The sequence below is a fragment of the Colius striatus genome, chromosome 14 (genome assembly GCF_028858725.1).
Source record: "Colius striatus isolate bColStr4 chromosome 14, bColStr4.1.hap1, whole genome shotgun sequence".
NCBI lineage: Eukaryota > Metazoa > Chordata > Aves > Coliiformes > Coliidae > Colius > Colius striatus.
This window is the reverse complement of record NC_084772.1, coordinates 1,959,148-1,984,788: the sequence shown is the minus strand read 5'-3', so window position 1 is coordinate 1,984,788 and position 25,641 is coordinate 1,959,148. Positions and strand designations below refer to the sequence as shown.

Here is a 25,641-nt window from a genome sequence, read left to right as displayed (position 1 = left end):
CTCCAGGGCTTTGGGATCCCTCCAGGGCTGGGCACTGCCCCAGCTCCCTGGGCAGCCTGGCACAGGGGCTCACACCCCTCTCAGGGAAACAGTTCTGCCTCAGCTCCAGCCTCAGCCTCCCCTGGGGCAACTGCAGCCCCTTTCCTCTTGTCCTGTCACTTGTTACATGGGTGAAGAGCCTGATCCCCAGCTCCCTGCAGCCTCCTATCAGGGAGGGTCAGAGCGTGCTCCTGTCTCTCCTCAGCCTCCTCATCTCCAAGCTGAGCACCCCCAATGTGTTCAGCACACCACTGGCAGGGCTGTCCCATGAGCAGCACCCTCTGAGCATCCCTACCCAGGAACAGGGCCACCACAGAGCACACTCTCTGTCACACACTGGTCTTCCCACATGGCCTGGGATTGACTTCAGGGAGGAAACTCTATGTTTAGGGGACAAAAGCACTGCTGGCTTATCCACTGCATGGCAAGAGTGCCCACAGCCATGGTGGGAGAGCATGGCCAGCTCAGGGATGTGAGCAGCAGCAGGGATGGGGGTCCCCAGGGGATGCAGCCCACTGCCACTCACTATTATATCTCCTCCTTGGACAAACTGCAGCCGTGTTTGAAAGACAAGGATGTCCAGCAGATAGATGAGGTCACAGAGGTAATCCACAAGGAGCCAGCAGTGGATGTTTGCTGGTGTCTGGTAGGGGAAAGCCCAGCGGACAGGGATGAGCCAGCAGTTCCAGTTCCAGGCCATGACAACGAAGAAGAGCCACAGCACATACATCAGATCTGCACATAGGAAACTCAGCACCATGAGCAGGTGATGCTCAGCTCTGGGAATGTGCTGCACAAAGGGGCTGTGACCCATTGCTCTGAGAGCCAGGAGGAAAGCTGCACAAGGTGTCTTCTCAACAGCATTTCATCACAAGTGAGCTGGGCTCTACCACAGACCCCCAGCATGGTGGGGCTGGCAGGGCTCTGCAGAGCTGCTGCAGCCCCAGCCCCTGCTCCAGCAGCTTCCCCTGGCTCAGGGGGCACAGCAACGTGTCCAGCTGGGGTTGGAAACCTCCTGAGAAGGAGCCTCCACACCCTCCCTGGGCAGCCTGGGCCAGGGCTCCCTCACCTCAGCACCAAAGCACTTGCTCCTGGTGTTTAAATGGAACTTTTTGTGTTCCAGCTTCATCCCATCACCCCTTGTCCCATCACAGGATACAACAGATAAAGTGCTGCCCCATCCCCATCCTCCTGACACCCACCCTTGAGGCATTTCTCAGCATTGCTGAGGTGCCCCTGAGCTCAGGCTTCTCTTCCCCAGGCTCAACAGCCCCAGGGCTGCAGCCTTTCCTCCTCACACACATGTTCCAGCCCCTCTCCATGCACAGTGCATAGCACCACTTGCAGAGCTCATTGCTCTTTATCAGGAAGCCTCTTCTAAGTTTTCTGCTTTCCTTTTGCTTCCATACTGACTTTCTTGCTTTCCTTTTTACCCCCTTAAGGTCATGCTGAGCCCAGAGCTGCTGGGCTGAGCCTGGGGGCTTCTCATCAGCTGTGAAACAGCACAGACTAAGGGATGACTTGGGTTCCTGGGGCTGTCTCCCAGGCAGGAGATCTTTCCTTTGGGATTTTCCCTTGCAGTGCTACAGGGACAGTGTTTGCACACTAAGAAGCTGCATTTGGCTTCTCCTTGCTTTCCTGCTCCTGGCACCCACAGCTATCAGTAGTACATAGGAAAGCTTGTGCCTTCCAGGGGAGTTTAAAGCTATGTGAGCTAAATTCCTTCTGTATCCTCTCTTCTCTACAAGGTCTCACCTTTTACACCTCCTCCCCCCATCTCTCCCAGCCCCACCAGCTTGCCCCCAGCCCCTGCCCCATCACTCACTGGTGAGTGGGTCGATGCTGCTGGGGAACTGGTAGTTTTTCAGGTGATGCAGCCAGGGCTGGCACTTGAAAGTGCAGCACAGCATCTCACAGTAGTGCTCATCTCCCTTGGGCTCATCCCTCTCCAGCTCCCCTCCTGGGGTGGCCACTGGGGCTGCTGCAGGTGCTGCCTTGGCAGGGGCTGGAAGAGACCACAACAGTGATTTGTTGAATGGGGTTGAATAGCTGCCTGTGATTTGGTTTCAGGTCTTTTAAGCTGGGAAGAAAGCAGCTGTCTCCCTGCAAGCACAGAGTGTGGGCACCCAGAGCCCCAAGGCTCCCAGCCCTGCTCCAACTCACATGTCACAGGGCTCTCCTCTTCTGAGGTGGCATCAGGGTCAGTCAGCTTCTCCTTCACCTTCTCAGTCCTCTCCCTGAAGAGCTTCACCAGCTCCTGGAGCCTGTGGTTGATGCTCAGGCTCGTGGCTGAGCTGATGCACTGGGGCAGGCTGTGAGGAGACCATCAGGGCTTGCAGGCAGGGAAAGCAGCCTGAGGGCTGGGTCATTTATTTAACCTCCAGCATCCTGAATCAGCATTTACTCACATTTATTAGGCTACTGTGTAATCAATAAGAACATGAAGTTCAGGTGGTTTCAGTATAACACCAGCTTGAGCTTGCTCTGAGATGCCCTCAGAGGCACTTGGGGAGCAGCAAGATCCCAGGCTGGAGGGCATGTGCTTGGGAGAAGATGATTTTGGCACAGTTAGGTGGTATAAATTCCAAGCCTTGAATTTATGGACTACAGCATCTCTCTCCAGCCTCTTAATTAAAAGATTCAGAGCAGGATGCTTGACCTGGAGTGACTGAGAAGCCTCACAAGGGAGAACAACACCTGCAGCTCCAGGCTCCTTTGTTGTGACAATTTCTGCTCAGGAAGAAGGCAAAACCCTGCCTCATGTGAAGAGGCAGATCCTCCCCAAGATGTTGCTTCCCAGGGAGGGCAAACTTGTCTGAGGCTGTGCCCTGGGGCTGCAGGGAAGCCAGGACCCCAGGTGCCTGATGCACAGCTTGTGCTCGTGTCCTACAGGGAAGGAAAAAGCAATTCCTCCCTCATCACTCCAAACAAGTTGTCTCCACAGTGCTGCTGTGGAGATCAAAGGTGCATGTTCTCTGTGGTTCAGCTTAAGGAGGCTTTCTACCTGGATCCAGGCAAGACAAGAGGGAATTCCCTGCTCCAGGGAGGATGGTGGTGGTTAGTCTTGGAGTTTTGTGTGTTATTCATCACACAGCACTGAACAGAACATCTCCCTCTCCCTTGGGTATCCCAGCACTTCTCAGACCTTTGCTATTTCCACCCAGGCCCTGGGCTCCAAACCCCCAGGAGCTGAGCTGATCCAGAGCCTCTCTGTCCCCTAACACACCTCTCCCTCTGCTCCTCAGCCCAGCCCAGCAGCTCTTGGGTCGGTGACTGGTTCATTGGTCCCATGTCCAGACCATCTGCTGGGGCCAGCAGCTTTCTCCTGCAGACACAAACACAGGGACCAAGGCTCAGTGTCCTCCCATTGCAGCCAGCTCCTCATCCTCCTCCTCCTCCTCCCAGGTCTCCTCTGTTTCCACTTTCCCTTCTCCTCCTACCCAGGGGTCTTCCCCTCCTCATCTTGGTAGCCCTACAGAGATCCAGCCACAGGATCTGACCACAGCCTGGGGACTGAGCCCATCTGCAGGAGGACACACAGACAGACCTGGCCCTGGCCCTCCAAAACCTTCAACCTAAAGTTAACCCTTTCATTTCAAAATGCAACCAAGACACAAGGCTTTTGCCTCACACCAGCTGTGCCACCCCTGGCACAGACATCCCCTCACTGGCCAAACCTGCCACAGCTGTTGTGCCACACAGGTTGTGCCACACAGTTGGAGGAATTTCCCTGTGCTGACACAGTCAGGGGATGAGGCCCTGGGAGCTGGGGGCTGTGCCAGGGCAGAGCCATACCTGGGGGATGCTGGTGCCACACTGGGCACCACCAGCATGTTGGGAGCACCGGTGCTGGGCACTGGGAGGTGGGTACCATTGTCCTCCACAGCATCACCTCTGCCATCCACATCCTTGATGTCCACACTGGGGTAATGACCTGGCCCATGGAGAAGGACATTGGTTGCAGGTGAGAAGGGCACAGGGCAGCCAGGATGACCCCAACCCCCTCACTTCTGCAGAGCTGCTCCCAAATCCCACAGCCTGCTGGCTCCCTCTGTCCCCTTCTCACCCAGCTCTCTCTTCTAATACTTTGGAGCATTTGCTTCTCTTTTGTTTTGCCCAGTTTTTAACACTCTAAGAAGTGCCACCTGCTTCCCTTCTGCTTTCCCAGCTTGCAGGGATTGCAGCTGCTCTGTGCAAGTGTTTGGCAATATCACAGAGTCACAGTCTGTCAGAGGCTGGAAGGGACCTCTGGAGATCATCCACACAAAAGGATGGAGATGAGGGTTAAAGCTGCAGGTGTCATGCAGCAACCTGAGACTTCCAGCTGCAAACCTGCCTCCCTGGGGGCTACAAAGCCTCCTGGGTCTTCTGAACACAGACAAACAGATCATGAAAGCTTCAAGTGGCACTAGCCTTTGCTTTCCATGTGCTATTGGAATAAGCACTTGCAGCCTCTCTCTTTTGCACAGGTAAAGAACTGTTTCCCACCATGAGGCAGGTTAGAAGCAGGAAGGTTGGATGTTTATAGTGGGTAAAGAGAGATGCCAATGACCCAAGGGAGAAATGGCACTGGGGGTTACCTTGGCTAGACCCTGGCCAGGCTGTGAAATGTCATCCCTTCCCTATGTATCACAGAATCATTTGGGTTGGCAAAGCCCCTGAAGATGCTGCAGCCCCAGCCCTGCCCTCACCCTGCCCAGCCCAGCACTGACCCACAGCCTCAGCACCTCAGCTCCAGGGCTTTGGGATCCCTCCAGGGCTGGGCACTGCCCCAGCTCCCTGGGCAGCCTGGCACAGGGGCTCACACCCCTCTCAGGGAAACAGTTCTGCCTCAGCTCCAAGCTCAACCCTATCCTGGTACAACCTGAGGCTGTTTCATGACTTAAAATACAAAAGACTGCATGCTATGTACCAAAATGCAAAGAGTTCCTGCAGGGTCCCTTCTGTGGGGTGGTTTGAGGTGTCTGAAAGGCCCTGGGCAGCCCCTCCAGTCCCACACCCATGTGGGACCAGTGGCTCAGTCAAATCACCAAGGAAAGGCATCTTTGGGTTGCAAAGTTAAGATCCCACTGCATGTCAGGAAAAGCAGCAGAATTTGGCTCCCTGGTTAAAAGCAAAGCCAAGCCAAAGTGCAGAAAGCCAATTTGTACTTCTGGCTTAAAAGGCAGAAAGCTGTGACCAGCAACCCCCTCCCCTCACCATCCTCTGTGGGTCACAGGAATGCTGAGGAGGGTGTTTAACCCTCTGCCTGCAGGTGCTTCAGGAGAGATTGTGGCCAAGCAGATCAAAGCATCTCTCATCTCATCTACAGACACTGGCAGATGCTCAGTGGGGGTTAGCTCCAGAAAGGCACAGAGCAGTGAGGTGAGGGCAGAACACCCAGGGATTGCTGTTCCCAAGCCTCTGTGCTGCACCCTGAATTGTGCTTTCATTCATTTCTCCCTCCTCCCCTCCCCAAAAGCAACTACTGCAGGAATCCCCCCTATGCAAGCCCATCAACCAAAGCCAACGTGTCTAATACCTAAGGGGGATTGCTCCTCGTGGCAAAAATTGGGGTTGCTGATGCCAGCTTTTGGCTGGCTGCTGCTGCCAAGGCTGGGGAGGCAGGGGGCAGCACTGCCTCGGTAGCTGGGGACATTGGGGAGGTGCTCAGGGGAGTCACAGTCTGGAGGGGAAGCAGCTCTGCCCCCAAGGGGTTTGTCGTGCACCAGCCCATCTAGCTCCATGCCTCGGGAGGACATGCTGCAGGGTGCTTAGGTGCTTCAAGCAAAGGACAAGGCATCTGCAGCTGCAACAAAAGACAGAGAGGTTTGAGATGGGATGCTGGTGGCAATGCAGAGGGACAGAGAGCTGCTGGAGGGGTTGTGGCTGCTGAGCATCCTACCATGGGCTTTTCTAGCATTGGGGTGCTCTGCTAGAGCTGCATGAGCAGGGGAAGCTCCAGCCTGCACCAGGGCTCGGGGCAAACCATCCCCTTGCACCCACCCTGGCATTGGTGGAGTTACAGCAGCACCTGCCTTTGCTCACTGGGGCTCCTATGGGAGCTCATTACCAACCCACTGCCTCCAAAAAGGTTACATTTAAAGGCACTTTATGGCATCAGTTATCACACAATCACAGAGTCATTTGGCTGGAAAAGCCCCTGAAGCTGCTGCAGTGCCAGCCCTGCCCTCACCCTGCCCAGCCCAGCACTGACCCACAGCCCTCAGCACCTCAGCTCCAGGGCTTTGGGATCCCTGCAGGGCTGGGCACTGCCCCAGCTCCCTGGGCAGCCTGGCACAGGGGCTCACACCCTTCTCAGGGAAACAGTTCTGCCTCAGCTCCAACCTCAGCCTCCCCTGGAGCAGCCTCTTTGTCCTGTCATTCATTACTGGAGAGAAGAGATCAACCCACACCTCACTACAACCCCCTTTCCAGTAGTTGTAGAGAGTGCTCATGTCTCCTCAGCCTCCTCTTCAGGCTCAATAACTCCATCTCCCTCAGCTGCTCTTCATCAGCTTTGTTCTATAGACCCAAATTGAGCACAGTGGGAGAGAAAATCCTTTCTATCCTTCCCCTTCTATTCTTCAACTCACATCACAGCAGAGAGTGGTTAATGCCTGAGCCTAAGCACCAGCCCTTCAGAGCTGCCTCCAGCTGGTGACAGCTTTGCCATCCCTGTGCCCACGAAGAGCTTTAAGCCAGTGACAAGCCCTGACTGCCCACAGAAGCTGCCCAGAACTCATCTGCCTGCTCCCAGACAGAGAGCAGTGGGGAGGGAGAAGCTGCATCCTCCCTGGGCACCTCATCACCTCTGCTTCAGCTCATCCTGGTTTGACAGAAGGCTGCCATGCATTATACCTTCAGCACTGGGTTCAACAGCTTCACCTGGCTCCTCTTCCACCTTCAAAACAAACAAAAAGGCCATTTTAGGGAGAAAAAGTCCTGCTCCAGCAGGGAGCAAAGGGGACTTTGCAGCTTGATTGGGTGCCAGCCTCTCAACGTGCTGTCCAGTGCCAATGTTTTAGGGTGAAAGCATCCCTTTGGTGCACAGCTACTGCTGCTGGCTCAGGATCAGAGATGGGGATATCTCAGTGGGAAACATTGCCTGTGCTCATCCCCAGTCCCTGCTCCTTCCCAGGGCACTGCATCTCCCCAGACAAGCTCTGAGCATGCACTGGGCAGCAAGAGCTCCCTGCAGAGCTAAGCCTGAGCAGGGAGTGATGCCATACCTGTACAAAAGCACCTTGGAGATCACTTCTCTCAGCTGCTTCTAGCTGCTCAAACTTGAGGGCCTCCTCTGCAAAGTAGATTTCATCCACACCCTCGTCAGCAGTGAGGCAGGGAGACTGGAGCAGGGCTCTGAGACCAAAAAGAGACAATCACTGTGCTCAGTGTTGAGCCCCTCACTGCCAGAGCTGGGGAAGGGGCTGGAGCACAAGGGGGCTGGGGCTGAGGGAATGGGGGTGTTGAGGCTGGAGAAGAGGAGGCTGAGGGGAGCCAGGAGCCCTCTCTGACACTCCCTGCCGGGAGGCTGCAGGGAGCTGGGGGTTGGTCTGTGCTCCCAAGTAGCTAGTGACAGGACAAGAGGAACCAGCCTCAAGTTGCCCCAGGGGAGGTTTAGATTGGATATTAAGACAAGCTGTGTCCCCAGAAAGTCTGCCAAGCCCTGGCACAGGCTGCCCAGGGCAGCTTTAATTTCATACAGTAGTGCTACTCCAAAAAATTGCTGCTTAGAAAGGAGAGAAAAACCACTCCAAGGGAGATGAGAGGGGCAAAACTAATGGGGGCATTGCATATGCATGAGCAACAGTTGCATATGCAGAAAGAGACAGGCAGTCTGCTTCTCCTGCTGTGCATAATCATCCCTCACATCATTCAGCTTTGCCAAACAAAAAGCTGAAAGCCTAATTTCCAGGCAAAGCTGCCCCACAAGCACCATCTGAGTGCCACATGTGCCTCTGCCAGGCAGCACCAGGCAGCATCATTCTCATTTCCCTCTCAAGCACAGACCCCTCCTGATCTGGCAAACACATCACTGCCTCTGCTTTGCCATCAGCACACACACTGAAGGATGGGGCAGCATCTCATTCACCTGGCTGAAGCTCAAGCTTGTGTAGCAGAGCTCCAGGAGCAGATTTGGTGTTTAACACTCACTGCTGCTGCATTTTCAGCTTCTGCCTGAAAATCCAGCTGCAGTTAACAGAGAGGAACATTGTGCTAGATCCCTAACCACCTATTACACATGAAATGAGAGAGAACCACTAAAGCAAGCAAAAGGACATCTTCTAAACACCACAAAGAACAAAGTCACCACCTACAACAACTCCACTACGTTCTGCAATGGGAAAGAGCCCCGTGTACAGTTGTACCTACTTGTTTGAAGTAGCATTTCCAGGCACAAGGCTTAATCCTGTCTGTAACACTCATCATAATCCCGAGTGCCCCGAATTAACGGGTATGGTTTGGAATAAGGAGGACTGGCCCCCGGAGCTGGCTGCTGGCAGCTCCCGATGGCTCCTGCCCTGCCGAGCCCCGCGGAGGGCTGGCCGGCGGCTGCCGTTGCCACGGTTGTCACCAGGAGACACTCGGCTGTCACCAGGTACCGCGTCAGCCCTGGCGTGAGCTGCTTTGCAAAAGCATCGCTCCCGGCAGCATCCTTCCTGAAAACATCCCCTCCCGACAGCAGCTTCCCCTCCCGACAGCAGCATCCCCTCCCGACAGCAGCATCCCCTCCCGACAGCAGCATCCCTTCCCAAAAGTAGCATTCCCTCCCCACAGCAACATCCCCTCCCGACAGCAGCATCCCCTCCCGATAGCAACAACCCCCTCCGATAGCATCTTCTCCCTCCCGGCAGCAGCAGCCCCCCCCGACAGCAACAACCCCCCCCCGACAGCAGCATCCCCTCCCGACAGCAGCATCCCTTCCCAAAAGCAGCATCCCCTCCCGACAGCAGCATCCCCTCCCGACAGCAGCATCCCCTCCCGATAGCAACAACCCCTTCTGATAGCATCTTCTCCCTCCCGGCAGCAGCAGCCCACCCCGACAGCAGCATCCCCTCCCGACAGCAACAACCCCCCGCGACAGCAGCATCCCCTCCCGACAGCAACAACCCCCCCCCCGACAGCAACAACCCCTCCCGACAGCAGCATCCCTTCCCAAAAGCAGCATCCTCTCTCAAAAACAGCATCCCCCTCCCGACAGCAACAACCTCTCCCGACAGCAGCATCCCTTCCCAAAAGCGGCATCCCCTTCCGACAGCAGCATCCCCCTCCCGACAGCAACAACCCCTCCCGACAGCAACAACCCCCTCCGATAGCATCTTCCCCCTCCCGACAGCAGCATCCCTTCCCAAAAGCAGCATCCCCTCCCGACAGCAGCATCCCTTCCCAAAAGCAGCATCCTCTCTCAAAAACAGCATCTCCCTCCCGACAGCAACAACCCCCCGCGATAGCAGCATCCCCTCCCGACAGCAGCATCCCCTCCCGACAGCAGTATCCCTTCCCAAAAGCAGCATCCCCTCCAGACAGCAGCATCTTCCCCTGGGCAGCAGCATCCCCCTCCCGACAGCATCCCCCCCCGACAGCAGCATCCCCCTCCCGACAGCATCCCCCTCCCGACAGCATCCCCCTCCCGACAGCATCCCTCTCCCGACAGCATCCCGCCGGTGCTTCAGCCTCTCTGGCTTGTCAGTGCAACTGAAACAACAACAAACACCCTCCCAGCTTGTTTCCAACAAAGCCACAAAGCAACAGGAGCCGCTCACCCTGCACTCTCCTCCTTCTCCTCCTCCTCCTCTTCTTCCTCCCCTTCCTCCTCCTCCTCTTCCTCTTCCCCCTCCTCCTCGGCAGCGCTCACGGAGCACAAGCACAGCCTGGGAAGGAGAAGCTCATTAGAACCGTGTGTGAGCCTGAGCACGGGAGCACTGTGTGTCCCTGCAAGTGCTGTGGCTGGAGGTGCCCTCCCTCCACCCCCCAGCCAACGCTTCCGAGGGGTGGGCACACACAGGCACACGCTGCTCCACAGCCCACTGGTGTCTGTGGCCCTGAGTGGGTGGGAGGAGAAGCAGGAGGCAGTTTGGGAACACAAACCCAGGGTCCTTGAGTTTTCCAACCCCGCTGCTTTTGCTGATCTTGACCAAAAGCTCCTTGTCAATGAAATGCCCCCTCCTGCAGGGTGTTTGCTGCCCACACCGTCCCACCTTTGTGTGCTAAGGGAGGGGAAAGAAAACCCTGGAACAAAGGGTTTATGCCACATCCAGTGTTTCCTGGCTAAGCAGGACAGAGCTCTGCTGAGTGATGCTCTGAGCATCACTCCTGCTCAGTGCCATGGAGCTGAGCCGTGTCAGAGGTGGTTGCACTGCACTCACACACACACACGTGCTGGGCTTAGGGAGGGCTTGAGGGGGCTCTTTTGGGAGCATGCATGGACCTCTCTCATCCCCTCAGTGTGCTACAGCCCGCTCCTGCCTCTGAACACATTGCCCAGCCCTTGGCAGGGGGTTCTTTGGCAAGATTTAGGATGGATCACAGAGAGGAGCCGATCGTTTCCATACGTGCCACAGGGGGATGCGCAGCTGATGGTGACAAGGTCCAGAGCCTCGGGACCAAAACCTACTTCTGTCCTCTGCAGGGCAATCTGAGGCATTGCACTCAGCTCCAGAATCTCAAAGCCAGGAGGACGGGCTGTTTGCTCAAACAGCTTTTTGGGTCCCTCTGCTACCCCCCCCTTCAGAAACAGGCGCTGCCAGCTCCACTCCAGGAGGGCACAAGGAGGGATGCCCAGTGCTGTGCTCATCCCCTGCCATGGCTGGTGGCCAGAGCTGCTCATCAACAGCATCTCCCTTCTCTTACCTGTTTCCTTCTTCCTGAGGTTCCTCCTGGATGGGGGGAAGGGGATGAGCACCTGCCACCAGCTCAGCCTCCTGAGCCCAGGCTGTCAGCTCACACGTGGCTTCGTTACTCCAGTCACCATCCATCTCCTCCAGGATGAGGTCAGTCTCCTCAGGTTCCCCAGGGACAATGTGAACTGAAATGGGGATGGGGAAAGGGAGCTGGAGTGAGAGCAGCATGTTTCTGAGTGGCATGGGATAGAGCTGGGGGAGATTCCCCATGTTTTAGCTGCTCAGTGTGCCAGGACCAAAGCTTTCATCACAGCATCTGAAGGGTTGGGAGGGATCATCCAAGTCCTGTTGCTCAGGCCCTGCAGCCCCAGGGCTCACCTGAGCTGTGCCAGACAGATGCCTTGGGCACTTTTGCCAGAAGGAAGAAGAAAATGCACCAGTTTGTGCCAAGCACAACCAAAGCCTTATGAAAACTATAACCCTTTGCCTGGAGGTGCCCATCAGCTTCCCTGTGCGCGTCCCAGCTTCTCCCAGCAGATGCTTTGGCCCTTCTCCAGGCCACATTTTGGCTCTTGTTGCAAGCAGAAGCAGCTGTGGGAAGAGCTCAAAGCCTTTCCCCTCATGCACCTTGAGCAAAGGCCCTGGTTTTGCAGAGCCAACCTCTGCCCTGAGCCCACATTGCAACACCTGAGGACGACACCACGTGCCAACGCTCCCCTGGGCACAGCGTGGGCTCCATCCCAACCCTCACTGGGGGGAAACCAAACAGCAGCTTCCCAAGGAGGCTGGTGGTTGGAGCAGCTGTGAAGTGAAGAGTGTGGATGTGACCCTCAACCAGCCCTCTCCATACCCCAGGAGGACCCATCCTACCATGCCAGGCACACATCAGAGAAACAGGAGGAGGAAGCACATCCATGGGCTGCCAAACCACTTTATTTGGAGGTTCTGCCTGACAACAAACCTTCCAAGTGAGTAGGAGATGTGTGCACTCAGCTGGAGAAAGGTAGGAAACCCACCCACAGGCAGCTCTGTGCCATCTCTACCCACCCCAGGAGCCCACACTGCCTGTAGCCCATTGCCTCTGGATGGAGTGCAGGATGGCAGTCAGGGAGGTGGCTTTTACCTCCCAGCTTTTGGGTGCATCACTGAAAGTCGAGGCTGGTGCTAACAAGGTTTCTTACACAGCACAGGGGGTGGATGCCAGTCCCTGCCTGGGACTGCTCATACACCTCTGAGCTGTCTCAAGCCCCTGGGATCCCTTCCAGGCCAGGATGCTCCTGCACAGCATCCAAGGAGCTTTGGGGAGGGAGCAGCTGTAGCTGAGGGTAAGGAGGGTTTGGGATAAGGTCTCCTATAAAGGAAGCCCCAGACACAGGCTTTAACCATCAACTTCTCCCTATTCAAGCTCACCCACCTACATTTGCTGCTGCAAACCAGAGCCCTTTGCACTTGCTGGAGGAAAACACTCAGTTAATGGAAGCAAAGCAGCAAGAAGCTGACCAGAGCTTATCTTTAAATGTTACACTTCAGAGGCAGAAGTCAACCAAGTGAAGCCTGTGGGCTTCAGCTGCAGGTCTCAGGGTGAATGTTTGGATGCTAAATGGGGGTTGGGAGGGCCAGGAGTCCTGGGAGGCTGCAGCAAGAGGCTTTCTGCCTCCAAGGTGTCCTGAGTGATGCTTTTCTACCCTCCTGTAAATTGTAGCTCCTTTCTTCTAGCCATCACCCTGCACAACCAAGAGCCAAGAGGGGAATGGGATGGGACAGCCCTGGCACTGGGACATGCAGCCAGCAGCCCTGTGCCAGCCTCTGGTCTGGAAAAGCAGATTGCCCTGTGCTTTTCCTCCCCAGCTGAGCTTTCTCCTCGGGTTGGTGGCTGTGGGAAGGGCTGGCTCACCATGGGCTTCGTTTTCCATTTGTTTCAGAGGCACTAAGCCCCTTTGCCCCCTGAAACAAAAGGAGAAGGAGAACATTAATGAGTGTGCCAGGGCAGGTCTCTTGCTTTGACCCAATCTCTCCCTTCCTCAGGCAGATTAAGTGCCCTTGAGGTGCCTCCAGACACTGAAGGGAGCTGTACCTCAAGCCAGCCATGCACAAAGGCTGTGAGTGCCCTGCACATGCAGCAGCATCCCACTGGCTTGGCCTCTTCCCAAGGTCCACAGCAATGCTGGGGCTGCATGTGCAGAAACACCTTCCCACAGGCTTTCCTGCTCTGAGATGCTGCCAAGTGGCTGCTGACTCAGTGGGAGCAACCTCCTGGCACAGCCCTGGGGCTGTGTGACATCTCCCCTGCCTGGCCTGGCCATAGAGCTGGCTGTGGCTCCTGAGTGGGCTCCTCACATGGCTCAGCATCCCATAGTGTGGCTGGTGAGGGGAGCCAAGCCTGTGGACATAGAGCTGCTTGGTTCCCCCCTCTAGGCAGCCAAGCAGCTGTGTGAACCCTGCAATGTGCTCCTATAACCCTGCAATGTGCTCCTACAGCCCTGCAGTGTGTCCCCTACAGCCCTGCAATGTGTCCCTACAGCCCTGCAATGTGTCCCCACAGCCCTGCAGCCTCACAGCTAACACATCCTCCCCAAAGGTACCTCCCTGGACATCCCACAGCAGGCTCAGCAAACAGCCTCCAGCCAAAGCAGGTGATGAAGGTGGCAGTTTGAATTCCCACATAATCCTCTGATCAAATCCCACCAAGCCTGGCAAACATCCTCTGGCACAGCTCAAGGACAGACCATGGGATCAGCACTAACCCCAGGACGTGGGATGCTGCACTCAGAGCCTCCCAGAGGCTGAGTTTTACCAAGCCCTGCTCTGGATCAGCTCCTGCTTCTCAGGCAGGGATTCAGCAGAGATTGTGCTGCCAGTCAGCCAGCTCTGGGCAGGCTGAGAGCTGGGCAGAGAGGAACCTTCTGAGGATCAACCAGGGCAGAGTCCTGCAGCTGGGGAGGAACAGCCCCTGCAGCAGCACAGGCTGGGGGGGACCTGCTGCAGAGCAGCTCTGCAGAGACAGACCTGGCAGTGCTGGGGGAGAACAAACTAACCATGAGCAGCAACATGCAAGAAGCCAATGGCAGCCTGGGGGCACCAAGAGTGTGGGCAGCAGGGCCAGGGAGGTTCTGGTCCCCCTCTGCTCTGCCCTGCTGAGGCCTCATCTGGAGTCCTGTGGCCAGCTCTGGGCTCCCCAGCTCCAGAGAGACAGGGAACTGCTGCAGAGAGGCCAGGGCAGGGACAGCAAGATGCTGAGGGGCTGGAACATGTGTGTGAGGAGGAAAGGCTGCAGCCCTGGGGCTGTTGAGCCTGGGGAAGAGAAGCCTGAGCTCAGGGGCACCTCAGCCATGCTGAGAAATGCCTCAAGGGTGGGTGTCAGGAGGATGGGGATGGGCTTTGCTCTGTGGTGCCCAGGGACAGCACAAGGGGTGATGGGCACAGGCTGCAACACAAACAGTTCCCCTGGCCCAGGAGGAGCAAGTCCTTTGGTGCTGAGGTGAGGGAGCCCTGGCCCAGGCTGCCCAGGGAGGGTGTGGAGGCTCCTTCTCAGGAGGTTTCCAACCCCAGCTGGACACGTTCCTGTGCCCCCTGAGCCAGGGGAAGCTGCTGGAGCAGGGGCTGGGGCTGCAGCAGCTCTGCAGGGCCCTTCCCACCCCACCATCCTAGGGTTCTATGATTCTACCAGCCTCTCATGTCTTCCCCAGGGGATTTCAGGGGCTGGCAGCCTTAGCTGGGCAGGGGATAAAAGCCCCCAGCATCTCCTCTTCCCAATCTCCTTCCTGACCCTTTCAGAAGTGGCACAGTGAGGTGTAGCAACCACTTACTTTCTTCCACAGGACTCAAGGCTGCAGTGGCCACTCCCTGCCAGGAGGAAAAGGGAAGCATTAGCATCTCCAGTAACCAGGCTCTTCTACCCTAAACAGCCCCTGATACCTCATGGCTGGGCACAAGCATCCCCACACACAATGGTAAAGGGCAGGAGCATGTCAGCAAGCTCCCCTGGGTGCAAGGGAAGGAAAGTAGAGGGTGTAAAGCTGCTGCTTGTCCTCAGAGCTGGACCACTCCTGGGTGAGATGCCAGGGCTCAGAAAGGCATCAAAATGGTGAAGGAAGCCCATGCCATGGGCTCTCTCACTGCATAGAAGCCAAAGCATGAGCCTCAGCAGCTCCATAGCTCATGGGGGTTTGTTTTCTGGACAGCCCAAACCACAGCAGGTCCCAGCAGTGATCTGGTGGCCTCTGGTGTGGCAGGGGACACCCTCCCTGCCAGGGACACCACATCCATGCCCCCTTTGCCCATCCAGCTGACAGCATACCTGTGTGTCCTGCTTCTCCCTGGGCACTGGCTGTGGCATCACCTTCTCCAGCCCCTGGACAAACCAGGCAAACATCCTGCTGCCCAGAAACCACTGTTAGACCCAACTGCCACAGCAGCCCTCCCTCTGGCCATGGGACCCCTGCAGAAGTTGCCCCCCCTGGTTACCTGCTGCCATCCCCAGCCTGAGGGGTGAGGGTGGCCACTGCCTCTGGCTGCCCCTCAGCTGCTGCTGACTCCAGTGTCACTGGGGTGCTGTGGGCAGCTGAGTCACTGCTTTTGAGCTTTGCCTGGGTCTGAGTCCCTGTTGCACCTCCTGGGGTTTAGTCAGAAGGAGAAAGGAGACAGACAACACAGGGATCATCTTAGAAACTGCTGGGGAAGGGGAGAAAGCAAGGAAGGGTCTCATCCTGCAGTGGCACAGGCTTGGGGGACCTCCCTGCAGCCTCTCTCCCAGGGACCCAGCTGGGGTAAGGACATGGGTGGGTTGGGGAGAGACGTGGCAGAGGGGCAGTGCTGTGATGCCAGGACTCAGTGTGCCCACCCCTCTGGGCACACAGTCAGTGCCCTGGGGACAGAGGGCAGCCCCAGTGCTGGTGCTTGCCCATCTCTGGCTTCCCAGAGGCAGTGTCCCCTCTGGAAGCTCCACACAGGGAGGGGATCACTCACCTCCCACTGCTCCCTCGCTGTTCTCCTTCAGCTCTGGCTGTGAGGGACAGAGAGGTGGAGGGATGGAGGGAGAGATGGAAGGAGGGATGGAAGGATGGATGGAAGGAGGGATGGAGGGATGGAGGGAGGGATGGAAGGATGGATGGAGGGAGGGATGGAGGAATGGAGGGATAGATGGAAGGAGGGATGGAGGGAGGGATGGATGGAAGGAGGGATGGAGGAATGGAAGGATGGAGGGATGGAGGGATAGATGGAAGGAGGGATGGAGGGATGGAGGGAAGGATGGAGGGATGGAAGGAAGGATGGAGGGAGGGAGCAAAGCACTGTTTGCAGTCACACAACATCCTTGGTGGGCAAATCCTCCACCCCAAAGGAACCCACAAACCACAGCCCCACACATCCTTCACCATGGTTTCAGCCCAGTGTCATTGACATTGAAGTTCTGGACAAGGCTCATTAAAGTTCCATTAATGGCCCATTCCAGTTCTGAGCTCTTCAAGAGAGACAGGGAGAGAAGCCTGAGCTCAGGGGCACCCCAGCAATGCTGAGAAATGCCTCAAGGGTGGGTGTCAGGAGGATGGGGATGGGCTTTGCTCTGTGGTGCCCAGGGACAGCACAAGGGGTGATGGACATGAGCCAGAACACAAACAGCTCCACTTAAACACCAGGAGCAAGTCCTTTGGTGCTGAGGCGAGGGAGCCCTGGCCCAGGCTGCCCAGGGAGGGTGTGGAGGCTCCTGCTCAGGAGGTTTCCAACCCCAGCTGGACACGTTGCTGTGCCCCCTGAGCCAGGGGAAGCTGCTGGAGCAGGGGCTGGGGCTGCAGCAGCTCTGCAGGGCTCTTCCAGCCCCCAGCACTTGAGGAATCAGGGATTCTGTGACCTTGCCCACTGCTGCACCTCTCAGCTCACAAGCAGCTCACTCTGGCAAGTGTTGGGTTTGAGGAAGATGAGGAACTGCTGTTGCTGGAGGGAGATTGGACTCCTCATGTCAGTGTGTGGCTGCTAACCAGGCATTTGCCTTCCCATCCAACCCCTGCTCCCTGCAGAGCTGGAAGAGCATCTTTCCAAGCATCCCATTGCAGCAATGAGCAAGAGCAGAGTGGTTTCTCCCTGGGAAATGTGGTTTAGAGCCAACCCAGTGACCACAAGGAGCTGGGAATTGGGTGCTGGGAAGGTGGCAGCTCATTCCAACCCAGCTGGATGAGACCCTGTGTGCCCTGCTCTAGGTGCTGCTGCTCTGGCAGGGGGGTTGCACTGGATGAGCTTTGCAGGTCCCTCCCAGCCTTTGTGATCCTGTGGGGTCTAACAATGAGCATGGGGAAGAACCTGCACACTCCTGCACGTTTGTTTGTGCACTTTGGGCTCTGCCTTGGCTCTCAAACACTCACTGGGAGAGGAGAGCACTTACTGCACTCCTTTTTGCTGTCCCAGCTGGAAAATACCACAGCTTCTTCCTTCCTACACTTTGTTTATCCCTCCAGCAGTGATGCACCCATGGAAACCCAGGGCTGGAAGGAATCTCCAGGAACATCACCTCCTCCAGGATCCTGCTTCTCCATCCCTGACAGATGCTCAAACCTCTCCAGCACCTCCCTGGGGGTTGCACTGGCTGAGCCCCAGCACTGTGGGGTTCTGTGGATAAATCCAATCTCTGTCCATGCAGCACACAGGACAGCACTGGGAGGATGCTCTGCCCAACTTCCCCAGCATTTCCCCCCCCTGGGGTCCCGGGCAGGCTTGCAGGAGAGCCGGGAGCTGCAGCCCCTGTGCCCTGGCAGCTCCGCACAGCCAGCCCGGCCCCGCAGCGCTCACCTGCGGCCGTGGGAGCGCGTCGGGCTGCGGCAGCATCCTCTCCAAGCCCTGAGCCAGCCAGTGCAGCAGCCGCAGCCCGGCCCTGCGGGGACACAGCGGGGTCCTCGCCGTGTCCCCTCGGGCCGTCCCGCAGCCCCCTCCCCCGGCAGCCCCTCGCACGCACCGCCGCTCCGGGCCGGGATCGCGGGCGGGCTCCGCCTCGGCCGCCTCGTCCTCCTCGCCATCGAACGGGGTTATCTCTGGAAGCAGAGCCGAACCGTGGGGATGGAGCAGAGCCCGGGCTGCTGCTCCCTTCCCCCCGCCCCTGGAGCAAGGAGAAGGGAACGGCGGCATCACCAGCCGCAGAGGTGAACTCCATCACCCCCCGGGATGCTGCAAGCTCAGGGCTCCCGGCTCTCCTTACCCAGAGCATCCTCTTCCTCCTCCTTGAGGATCTGGACCTCTGTCTGAAAAGCCAAACACAGCATCAGCCACCCAAGAGCAGAGGGAAAGCTGCCCTTTCCCCAGGGATGGATGAGGGCAGAAGGCTGTGCAGGGCAGGTTTGGTGCTCCCAGTTAGCACTGGAAGGGAAAAAGAAGAGAGGGGATGCCAAAGGTGCCAGAGTGTCGTCCAGTTCTGTCACTTACCTGATCAGGAAGGTCGATGCTGGTCTCAAAGCTCTTCCCAAGTGCCTGCAGCCTTCCTGGGGTTGGGACTGGCTGGGGCATCACCTTCTCCAGCCCCTGGGAGAGCCAGGAGAGCACACTGCTCCCCACACTGCCAGGCAAAGGGGGAGTCAGGCTGGTAACCCCCACCCCAGGCATCCAGCCCCCTCCCAAAAGCCAAATCCCAAGCACATCACGTTGCATGCTGCAGGGTGAAGGAGCAGTACCTCTCAAACACAGAGCCCTGCTCCTCAGGGACTGCAAATGTCACTTTCTTTTCCATTTCTTCAGTGCCAGCAGGAAAAAGCAAAGAGCTCCCATCACCCTCTGCCAGCCCCCAGTGTGTGGGGCAGGAGGGGAACCAGACAGCAAGGGAACACTCAAAGCAATTGGGGCTCACCCTCGGTGCCTGTGCCACCAGCAGCATCCCTGGGGCCACCCACCTCTCCCTCTGGTACCTGCAGGGTAAAAGGCAGGAGTCAGGGGGTGACACAGCTGCAGACTCCAGGGACACCCCATCCATCCTGCTGCTCCCAGTAGCTGGTGGGGGGATGTCCTCAGCCCTCCCAGGGCTGCTGCAGTGCTGGGGGTGGATGCAAAGGCACTGAGCATCTCTCCACTGTGCTCACAGGACCTCCCCAGTTGGCTCCCCTCTCACCTTAGCTGGCTCTGGGTCTCCCACCAAGGGGGTCTTCTCCATGGGCTGAGGCACTGGGGGCTGGGGAATCACCCTCTCCATCCAGCCCAACATCCCTGCAGCTGTGGGGAGTGAGGAGGAGTCTCCAGGCAGCGAGAGGCAGCAGTGAGGGGATCCTGGGTGCTGATACTCTCCTCAGAGCAGCCCAGAAAGGTCCTTGGTGTCCTGTGTCCTCGTCCTGCTTGGGAAACACAGCACTGCAGCAGGGCCAGACCAAGCCCAGCTCAGCCCCTGAGCCCTCACCTTTGCTGTGAGCAAACTACACCCTCTACTTTAAGCCTGCAGGCTTAGTTAAAGTTGCTTTTCCTAAACACAACCACTCCTTGAAGGGTGTTTTTCCACAGCCCTCCATGGTGGGGATGGCACCAGGAGCAGATGGCTCACTGCTCAGGGCCCTCTACACTTCCCCTCATTTCTCATTCAAGGGTTGAAAACCAGCAGTAGTTTGAGCAGAACTTGTTTATGAGCAAGTTCAGGTCCCAACACACATTATCAACCTGTCCTGTGCCTGTGAAACAACTTTGCTCCATCACCCTTCAGCGTGGAGGCTGCTGGGCAAGCACCCAGCTGGGACCCTGCAGCAAAGGCAGCCAGTGCTGACCTGCTGTGGCTGCTGAGATGGTGATGGAGAGCAGGTAAAGAGATGTTGCAGAGCAGGGTCTCAGCTGTCCAAGCTCTCTTTGCTTGCTCTTTTCAGGTCCCTCCCACCCACAGCCCCTCTGAGTGCAGCTGCAGGCAGGGCTGTGGCACCAGCCATGCTGCCTGCTCCTGTGGCTGCCTGCAGGACAGGGGCTCAGACTGGGCATTGTCTTCTGCTGCTGCCCCTGCAAAGTGCTCTGCCCAAAATCCCCCTCCAAAACCAGCCCTCTCTGCTCAGTGAGGGGCTCAGGAGTATCTTGGGCAACCCCCATGCTGCTGCTTGCAAGAAAAAGCAGATGTCTGAGCTCCAGGCAGGAGAGTGCTCAAGAATTCCATCCCCAGCCCCACACACACAGCAGGTTACAGCTGGAAGCTGCTCAGCCCCTCACTCAGCTTTTGGATGAGCAGAATGCCTTTAAGATCCTGCCAGGGGCTGCCCAAAGCCTTGGCATCTTCAATCTTAACAAGCCAAGGTTCCCAGGTGGGGTGATGTTTGTGTCCTCAGCTCTTTACCTGCCCCAGCCTTGCACAAGCCCAGGAGCCCAGTTTGGATGCAGCCAAAGCATCACCTGCAGTCCCTGGCACACCATGGGCAGGTTCAGCTCTCCTGGAGACCCCACATCCCCAAAGCAGGACAGAGTGGCTGCAAAACAGCTCCCAAGAGGCCTGATCACCAGAAACCCAGCAAGACATTGCTATTTAGCTCCCACTGAAGGGATTAAAGAGCTGTGCCTCAGGACCAGCGAGGAAAACCAGGTGACACTGAGGGGAACAAGAGGCATTTCCACCCACCCTGCAGGACTTCACAGGTCCCAAGGAAGCCCAGGGCCAGGATATGCTGCTGAGCCCCAAGAAGCCCAGAGGAAGCCCCCCCATGAGAGCCAAAGCCTCCTCCTCCCTCAACATAAGCTTGTGCAGCTGGAAAAACCCTTGAGCTTAAGCCTGTCCTTGGCCTGGGATGGAAAGTTGATGCTGTTCCTTCAGCACATCCCAACAGGAGAGGGGCAGAAACATTTGTGGGTCCCCAAAAACCTAATTGCTGGAAGAAGCAGGAATAAGCAGCCAGGATTTGCCTGCAATGGGCCCTGTTGCAATGCCCTGTGCTGCAGGGAAGAAGCTGGGCCAGACTCACCATCCCCCACCAAAGCACACAATCAGTTGGGTTGGCAAAGCCCCTGAAGCTGCTGCAGGGCCAGCCCTGGCCTCACCCTGCCCAGCCCAGCACTGACCCACAGCCCTCAGCACCTCAGCTCCAGGGCTTTGGGATCCCTCCAGGGCTGGGCACTGCCCCAGCTCCCTGGGCAGCCTGGCACAGGGGCTCACACCCCTCTCAGGGAAACAGTTCTGCCTCAGCTCCAACCTCAACCTCCCCTGCAATGGCTGTGAAGGGGCTGAGGGCCAATGCTGAGGGATGTGCAGGGCTGCTGAGCAGCTGCACACAACCCAAACCCTGCCTCTGAGCTGCTGCCTGTGCAGGTGACACAGAGCAGGGACCAAACTGCCCCAGACCCTGCAGTTGCCCCTCAGATGGGAAACCCCATTGGAAGGGGAAGAGCACAAAGGTCTCCTCCTGGCAAAAGGCAACTTGAGCCCCTTTCCTCTTGTCTTGGCATTTGTTCCTTGGGAGCAGAGCCTGACCCCCAGCTCCCTGCAGCCTCCTGGCAGGGAGTGTCAGAGAGGGCTCCTGGCTCCCCTCAGCCTCCTCTTCTCCAGGCTCAACACCCCCATTCCCTCAGCCCCTCCCCAGCCCCTTGTGCTCCAGCTCCTTCAGCAGGTGAAGGGTCTGGAGGATCTGGAGCAGGCAGCACCACAGCCTCTTCCTCCAGCACCAGACCAAACCCCTCCACATGACCCAGCTCTGTTGCCTCAATCCCTGGGGTCCTGCTCCATCGCTCTGGGACCCACAGACCTGCACCCTCATCACAGCTCATCCTCTGGCTCTGTTTTGGAGCACCAAATCCCTTCCCCAACACACAGAGGTGGCCCCACAGAACCCCCAGGCACACCCCTGACCTCCCTTGCTGCCACTTACCCCAACTTGCTCTCTGCCACCTCCCCAGGAGCCACCCTGGGCTGTGTGGGCTCCCTCAGCCACAGCCACTCGCCACTGACCCCCTGAGCCCAGCCCAATCCTCTCAGGGCTCTGTGGGATTAGCCCAGCTCTGCTGCAAATGGGATTAGTGGCACCCAGCTGTCCCCAGTGCCCTGGCTCCCAGCAGCCAGCCAGGTTTTGCTGCAAGGCAAAGGAGAGAAAAAGCTCAAATCCAGCAATCTCGAGCATCCTCCAAATCCCTGGAGCCCACTCCAGGTCCTTGGAGCTTGCAGAGCCACCCCAGGCTCTCAGCAGCCAGGCAGGGCAGTGGGGAGGGAGGCTGCAGCCCAGCCCAGGCACAGGGATGAGATGCCCAGCAGCAATGGGGCAGCTGGAACCCCAGGGAAAGGTGCTGTGCCAAGGGTGATGTGCCCAGGGATGCTGCAGCTCTGCCCCAGTCCCAGAGGATCAGGAGCCATGGGCTGCCCAGAGCTGAGCCTTCATCTTGCTGAGGCTGCCAATGGCTGCTTGATCCATTTAGCTGCAGCCCTGGGTGACTGAGAGCCTTCCCCATCAGCCCTAATCCCTGTGCCTGACAGCAGCACAGCTTCATCCAGCCTCTGCCTCTGGCCAGAGCTCCCCAAAGCACCACCTCAGCCTGATTTCTCCTTCCTCAGCCCCATGGGCTGGTGAGCAACAAGTGCCCATCCTGCTGGGCTCCAGCCCAGCCTCTCTGCAGCTTTTTATTCACAGGTGGGGAAACTGAGGCACGAAGCAGCCATGTCCCAAATCCCACCTCAATCCCCACCCACCAGGCCCAGGGAAGCTGTCTGAAGGGCAGCCCTGCACTGCTGAGGTGCTGTTCACTCTCAAGCAGGGTGATGGCTGCTCCCAGCTCAGCAGCAGCCACTGATTGCAAGGTGCTGGCCCCACTCTGCCAGGTCTCAGGGCTACCAAAGCCATTACCCAGCCTCAGCTCTCCCCACTGTGACTCCATCCAGCACAGGTGGCCCTGCCCCAGCAGGAATCAGACAGCAAACCCTCCATGGTGGCCAGGAGAGAAGCTCAGGGCTCCTACCCCAGGCCAGGCAGCCCCCAGTCATCCCAGTTTGAGCCTCTTTGGGGTGGGCTCTGACCTCCAGCCCATGCACAGCCCCTGGCCACTGGTGCATCTGCAGGGGCTGGGGAGTGCTGAGCACTGGGGCTGGAGATGCTCCAGCATCCCCCCAAAATCTCTCTGTTGGTAACTTCAGCTGCCCCAAACACCCACCTGCACGCTGTGGGGGACAAACCCTCTGCTCCCCACTGCAGGATGGGGTGCAGGGGTTGGCAGGGGAGCCTTGGCTCTGAAAGCAAGGCACAAGGACTGCTGCCTAATGCCCTGACCAGGAACATCCCCAGGAACATCCCTCCTCTGTGAAGGGAGCAAGCTGATGCTGAAGCAGCATCTCCTGCAAGGACACTGGAGACACCTTGTCTTCCATACAGAACTGTCTGCAAAGGGCTGGGGCTTATTTCTGTGAGGAGATGGCTGGGAGGAAGGGGAAAGGTTCAGCTCCTCACCCAGGTGATGCTGCAGCACTCCTGGCACGTGTCCTGGAGAAATGGGCTTTAGTTACTGTCCCAGAATGGTGGGGGCTGGCAGGGCCCTGCAGAGCTGCTGCAGCCCCAGCCCCTGCTCCAGCAGCTGCCCCTGGCTCAGGGGGCACAGGAACGTGTCCAGCTGGGGTTGGAAACCTCCTGAGAAGGAGCCTCCACACCCTCCCTGGGCAGCCTGGGCCAGGGGAACTCGGCACCAAAGGACTTGCTCCTCCTGGGCCAGGGGAACTGTTTGTGTTGCAGCCTGTGCCCATCACCCCTTGTGCTGTCCCTGGGCACCACAGAGCAAAGCCCATCCCCATCCTCCTGACAGCCACCCTTGAGGCATTTCTCAGCATTGCTGAGGTGCCCCTGAGCTCAGGCTTCTCTTCCCCAGGCTCAACAGCCCCAGGGCTGCAGCCTTTCCTCCTCACACACATGTTCCAGCCCCTCAGCATCTTGCTGTCCCTGCCCTGGCCTCTCTCCAGCAGTTCCCTGTCTCCCTGGAGCTGGGAAGCCCAGAAGTGGACACAGCACCCCAGATGAGGGCTCAGCAGGGCAGAGCAGAGGGGCAGCACAACCTCCCTCACCCTACTGCCCACACTCTTCTCAACACACCCTTAATTCCACCCACTTCTGCTGTCCTTTTGTTTGCCTTTACACTTGTGGGCTGAGGCAGGAGGGATCAGCAAGGGCAGCTGCCCAGAAAGCAGTTGCCAAGTGGGTCAGGTCCTCTGGAAAAGCAACCAGAGCTTAAGGGGTTCTTCATAAGGTGCCAGTGAGGATGCTGCTCCTTCCAGCAGCTCCTGGTGCTCCCTCGGGCTCTGGCACGTGCCAAAATGCTGCAGCTCCTCTGTGCTTCCAGGAGATCAAAGGTGAGAGAGGCAAAAAGCCTGTGTGAAGCAGAGCCAGTGCTCTGCAGCCTGTTTGGCTGCCCTGAGGCCATGGAGTGTTTCCTCAAACCACAGAGTTCAAAGCTGGGCACAGCTCAGGACTATCAGCTGTGGCTGAACTGCTCATCTCCCCCTGGCAATCATCCAGCTGGGAAATGAGGGTGGCTGGGAAAGGCATCACCCTCCTGGCACCAGGCACCATCCACCCTGCCAGTGCCCAGCACAGCTGCCACAGAGCAATTGGTGCCCTGGTATTGGCATGAGCAAAGGAGGAGGGGTCCTGCCCCTTCCCTGAGGTGTGGGTTTCCAACCCCAGCTGGACACGTTCCTGTGCCCCCTGAGCCAGGGGAAGCTGCTGGAGCAGGGGCTGGGGCTGCAGCAGCTCTGCAGGGCCCTGCCAGCCCCCAGCAGCTCATGACTGTGATTCCATGCAGTGGAAGGAGCTGTGGATGGAGCAGCTGAGGAGGGATGCTGTGATGTCTCCCTTGGGGCTGTCCCCCTCTCTTGCCTCAGTTTCCCATCCCCTCCCCAAACCTTCAGCCAGAGGTGATGTGCAGACAGACACACATCTCAGCCAGCTGCAGGATGGAGCAAGTCAGGTCAGCTGCAGGGAGTGGGCAACAAGCCCCTCTGGGAAGCCAGCCTGCCATGCCCTGGGGCTCAGCACACAGCAGCCTCTGCTCCTAGAGCAGCTTGCTTTGCTCACAGCAGTCCTGCCTGCTTCAACCCTGCAGCTCCAGCACTGAGCTGAGCCCTGGGGAGGGAGCAGCCCACCTCAAGCAGGGGGCAAAACCACATCATCACACAATCATTGTGGTTGGCAAAGCCCCTGAAGCTGCTGCAGTGCCAGCCCTGGCCTCACCCTGCCCAGCCCAGCACTGACCCACAGCCCTCAGCACCTCAGCTCCATGGCTTTGGGATCCCTCCAGGGCTGGGCACTGCCCCAGCTCCCTGGGCAGCCTGGCACAGGGGCTCACACCCCTCTCAGGGAAACAGCTCTGCCTCAGCTCCAGCCTCAGCCTCCCCTGCAATGGCTGTGAAGGGGCTGAGGGACAATGCTGAGGGATGTGCAGGGCTGCTGAGCAGCTGCACACAACCCAAACCCTGCCTCTGAGCTGCTGCCTGTGCAGCTGACACAGAGCAGGGACCAAACTGCCCCAGACCCTGCAGCTGCCCCTCAGATGGGAAACCCCATGGGAAGGGGAAGAGCACAAAGGTCTCCTCCTGGCAAAAGGCAACTTGAGCCCCTTTCCTCTTGTCTTGGCATTTGCTCCTTGGGAGCAGAGCCTGACCCCCAGCTCCCTGCAGCCCCCTGTCAGGGAGTGTCAGAGAGGGCTCCTGGCTGCCCTCAGCCTCCTCTTCTCCAGGCTCAACACCCCCATTCCCTCAGCCCCTCCCCAGCCCCTTGTGCTCCAGCCCCTTCCCCAGCTCTGTGCCCGGCTCTGGCCACGCTGCAGCCCCTCAGTGTCCCTGTGGCAGTGAGTGAGGGGCCCAGCACTGACACAGCCCTGGAGCTGC

The 25,641-nt window shown here is 58.0% G+C and overlaps 1 protein-coding gene across 1 annotated transcript in view; it reads right to left on the bottom strand.

The window, feature by feature from the left end:
* Positions 1–19,023, bottom strand: part of CNGB1 (cyclic nucleotide gated channel subunit beta 1) — a 31,874-nt gene extending 12,851 nt beyond the window's left edge. Inside the window, exons 1-19 of the mRNA XM_062007829.1 lie at positions 18,943–19,023; positions 18,685–18,742; positions 18,512–18,569; positions 18,267–18,396; positions 18,043–18,085; positions 17,640–17,878; positions 16,235–16,320; positions 15,160–15,235; positions 14,669–14,705; positions 10,873–11,047; positions 9,786–9,893; positions 7,251–7,380; positions 6,831–6,922; positions 5,561–5,667; positions 3,835–3,973; positions 3,299–3,364; positions 2,203–2,351; positions 1,865–2,044; positions 566–774 (exon numbers count right to left, since the gene is read on the bottom strand). Of these exons, the coding sequence (XP_061863813.1) occupies positions 566–774; positions 1,865–2,044; positions 2,203–2,351; positions 3,299–3,364; positions 3,835–3,973; positions 5,561–5,667; positions 6,831–6,922; positions 7,251–7,380; positions 9,786–9,893; positions 10,873–11,047; positions 14,669–14,705; positions 15,160–15,235; positions 16,235–16,320; positions 17,640–17,878; positions 18,043–18,085; positions 18,267–18,396; positions 18,512–18,569; positions 18,685–18,742; positions 18,943–19,023 (2,163 nt within the window). The remainder of the gene's footprint in view (positions 1–565; positions 775–1,864; positions 2,045–2,202; positions 2,352–3,298; positions 3,365–3,834; positions 3,974–5,560; positions 5,668–6,830; positions 6,923–7,250; positions 7,381–9,785; positions 9,894–10,872; positions 11,048–14,668; positions 14,706–15,159; positions 15,236–16,234; positions 16,321–17,639; positions 17,879–18,042; positions 18,086–18,266; positions 18,397–18,511; positions 18,570–18,684; positions 18,743–18,942) is intronic.
* Between the last annotated feature and the right edge of the window lie 6,618 nt (positions 19,024–25,641).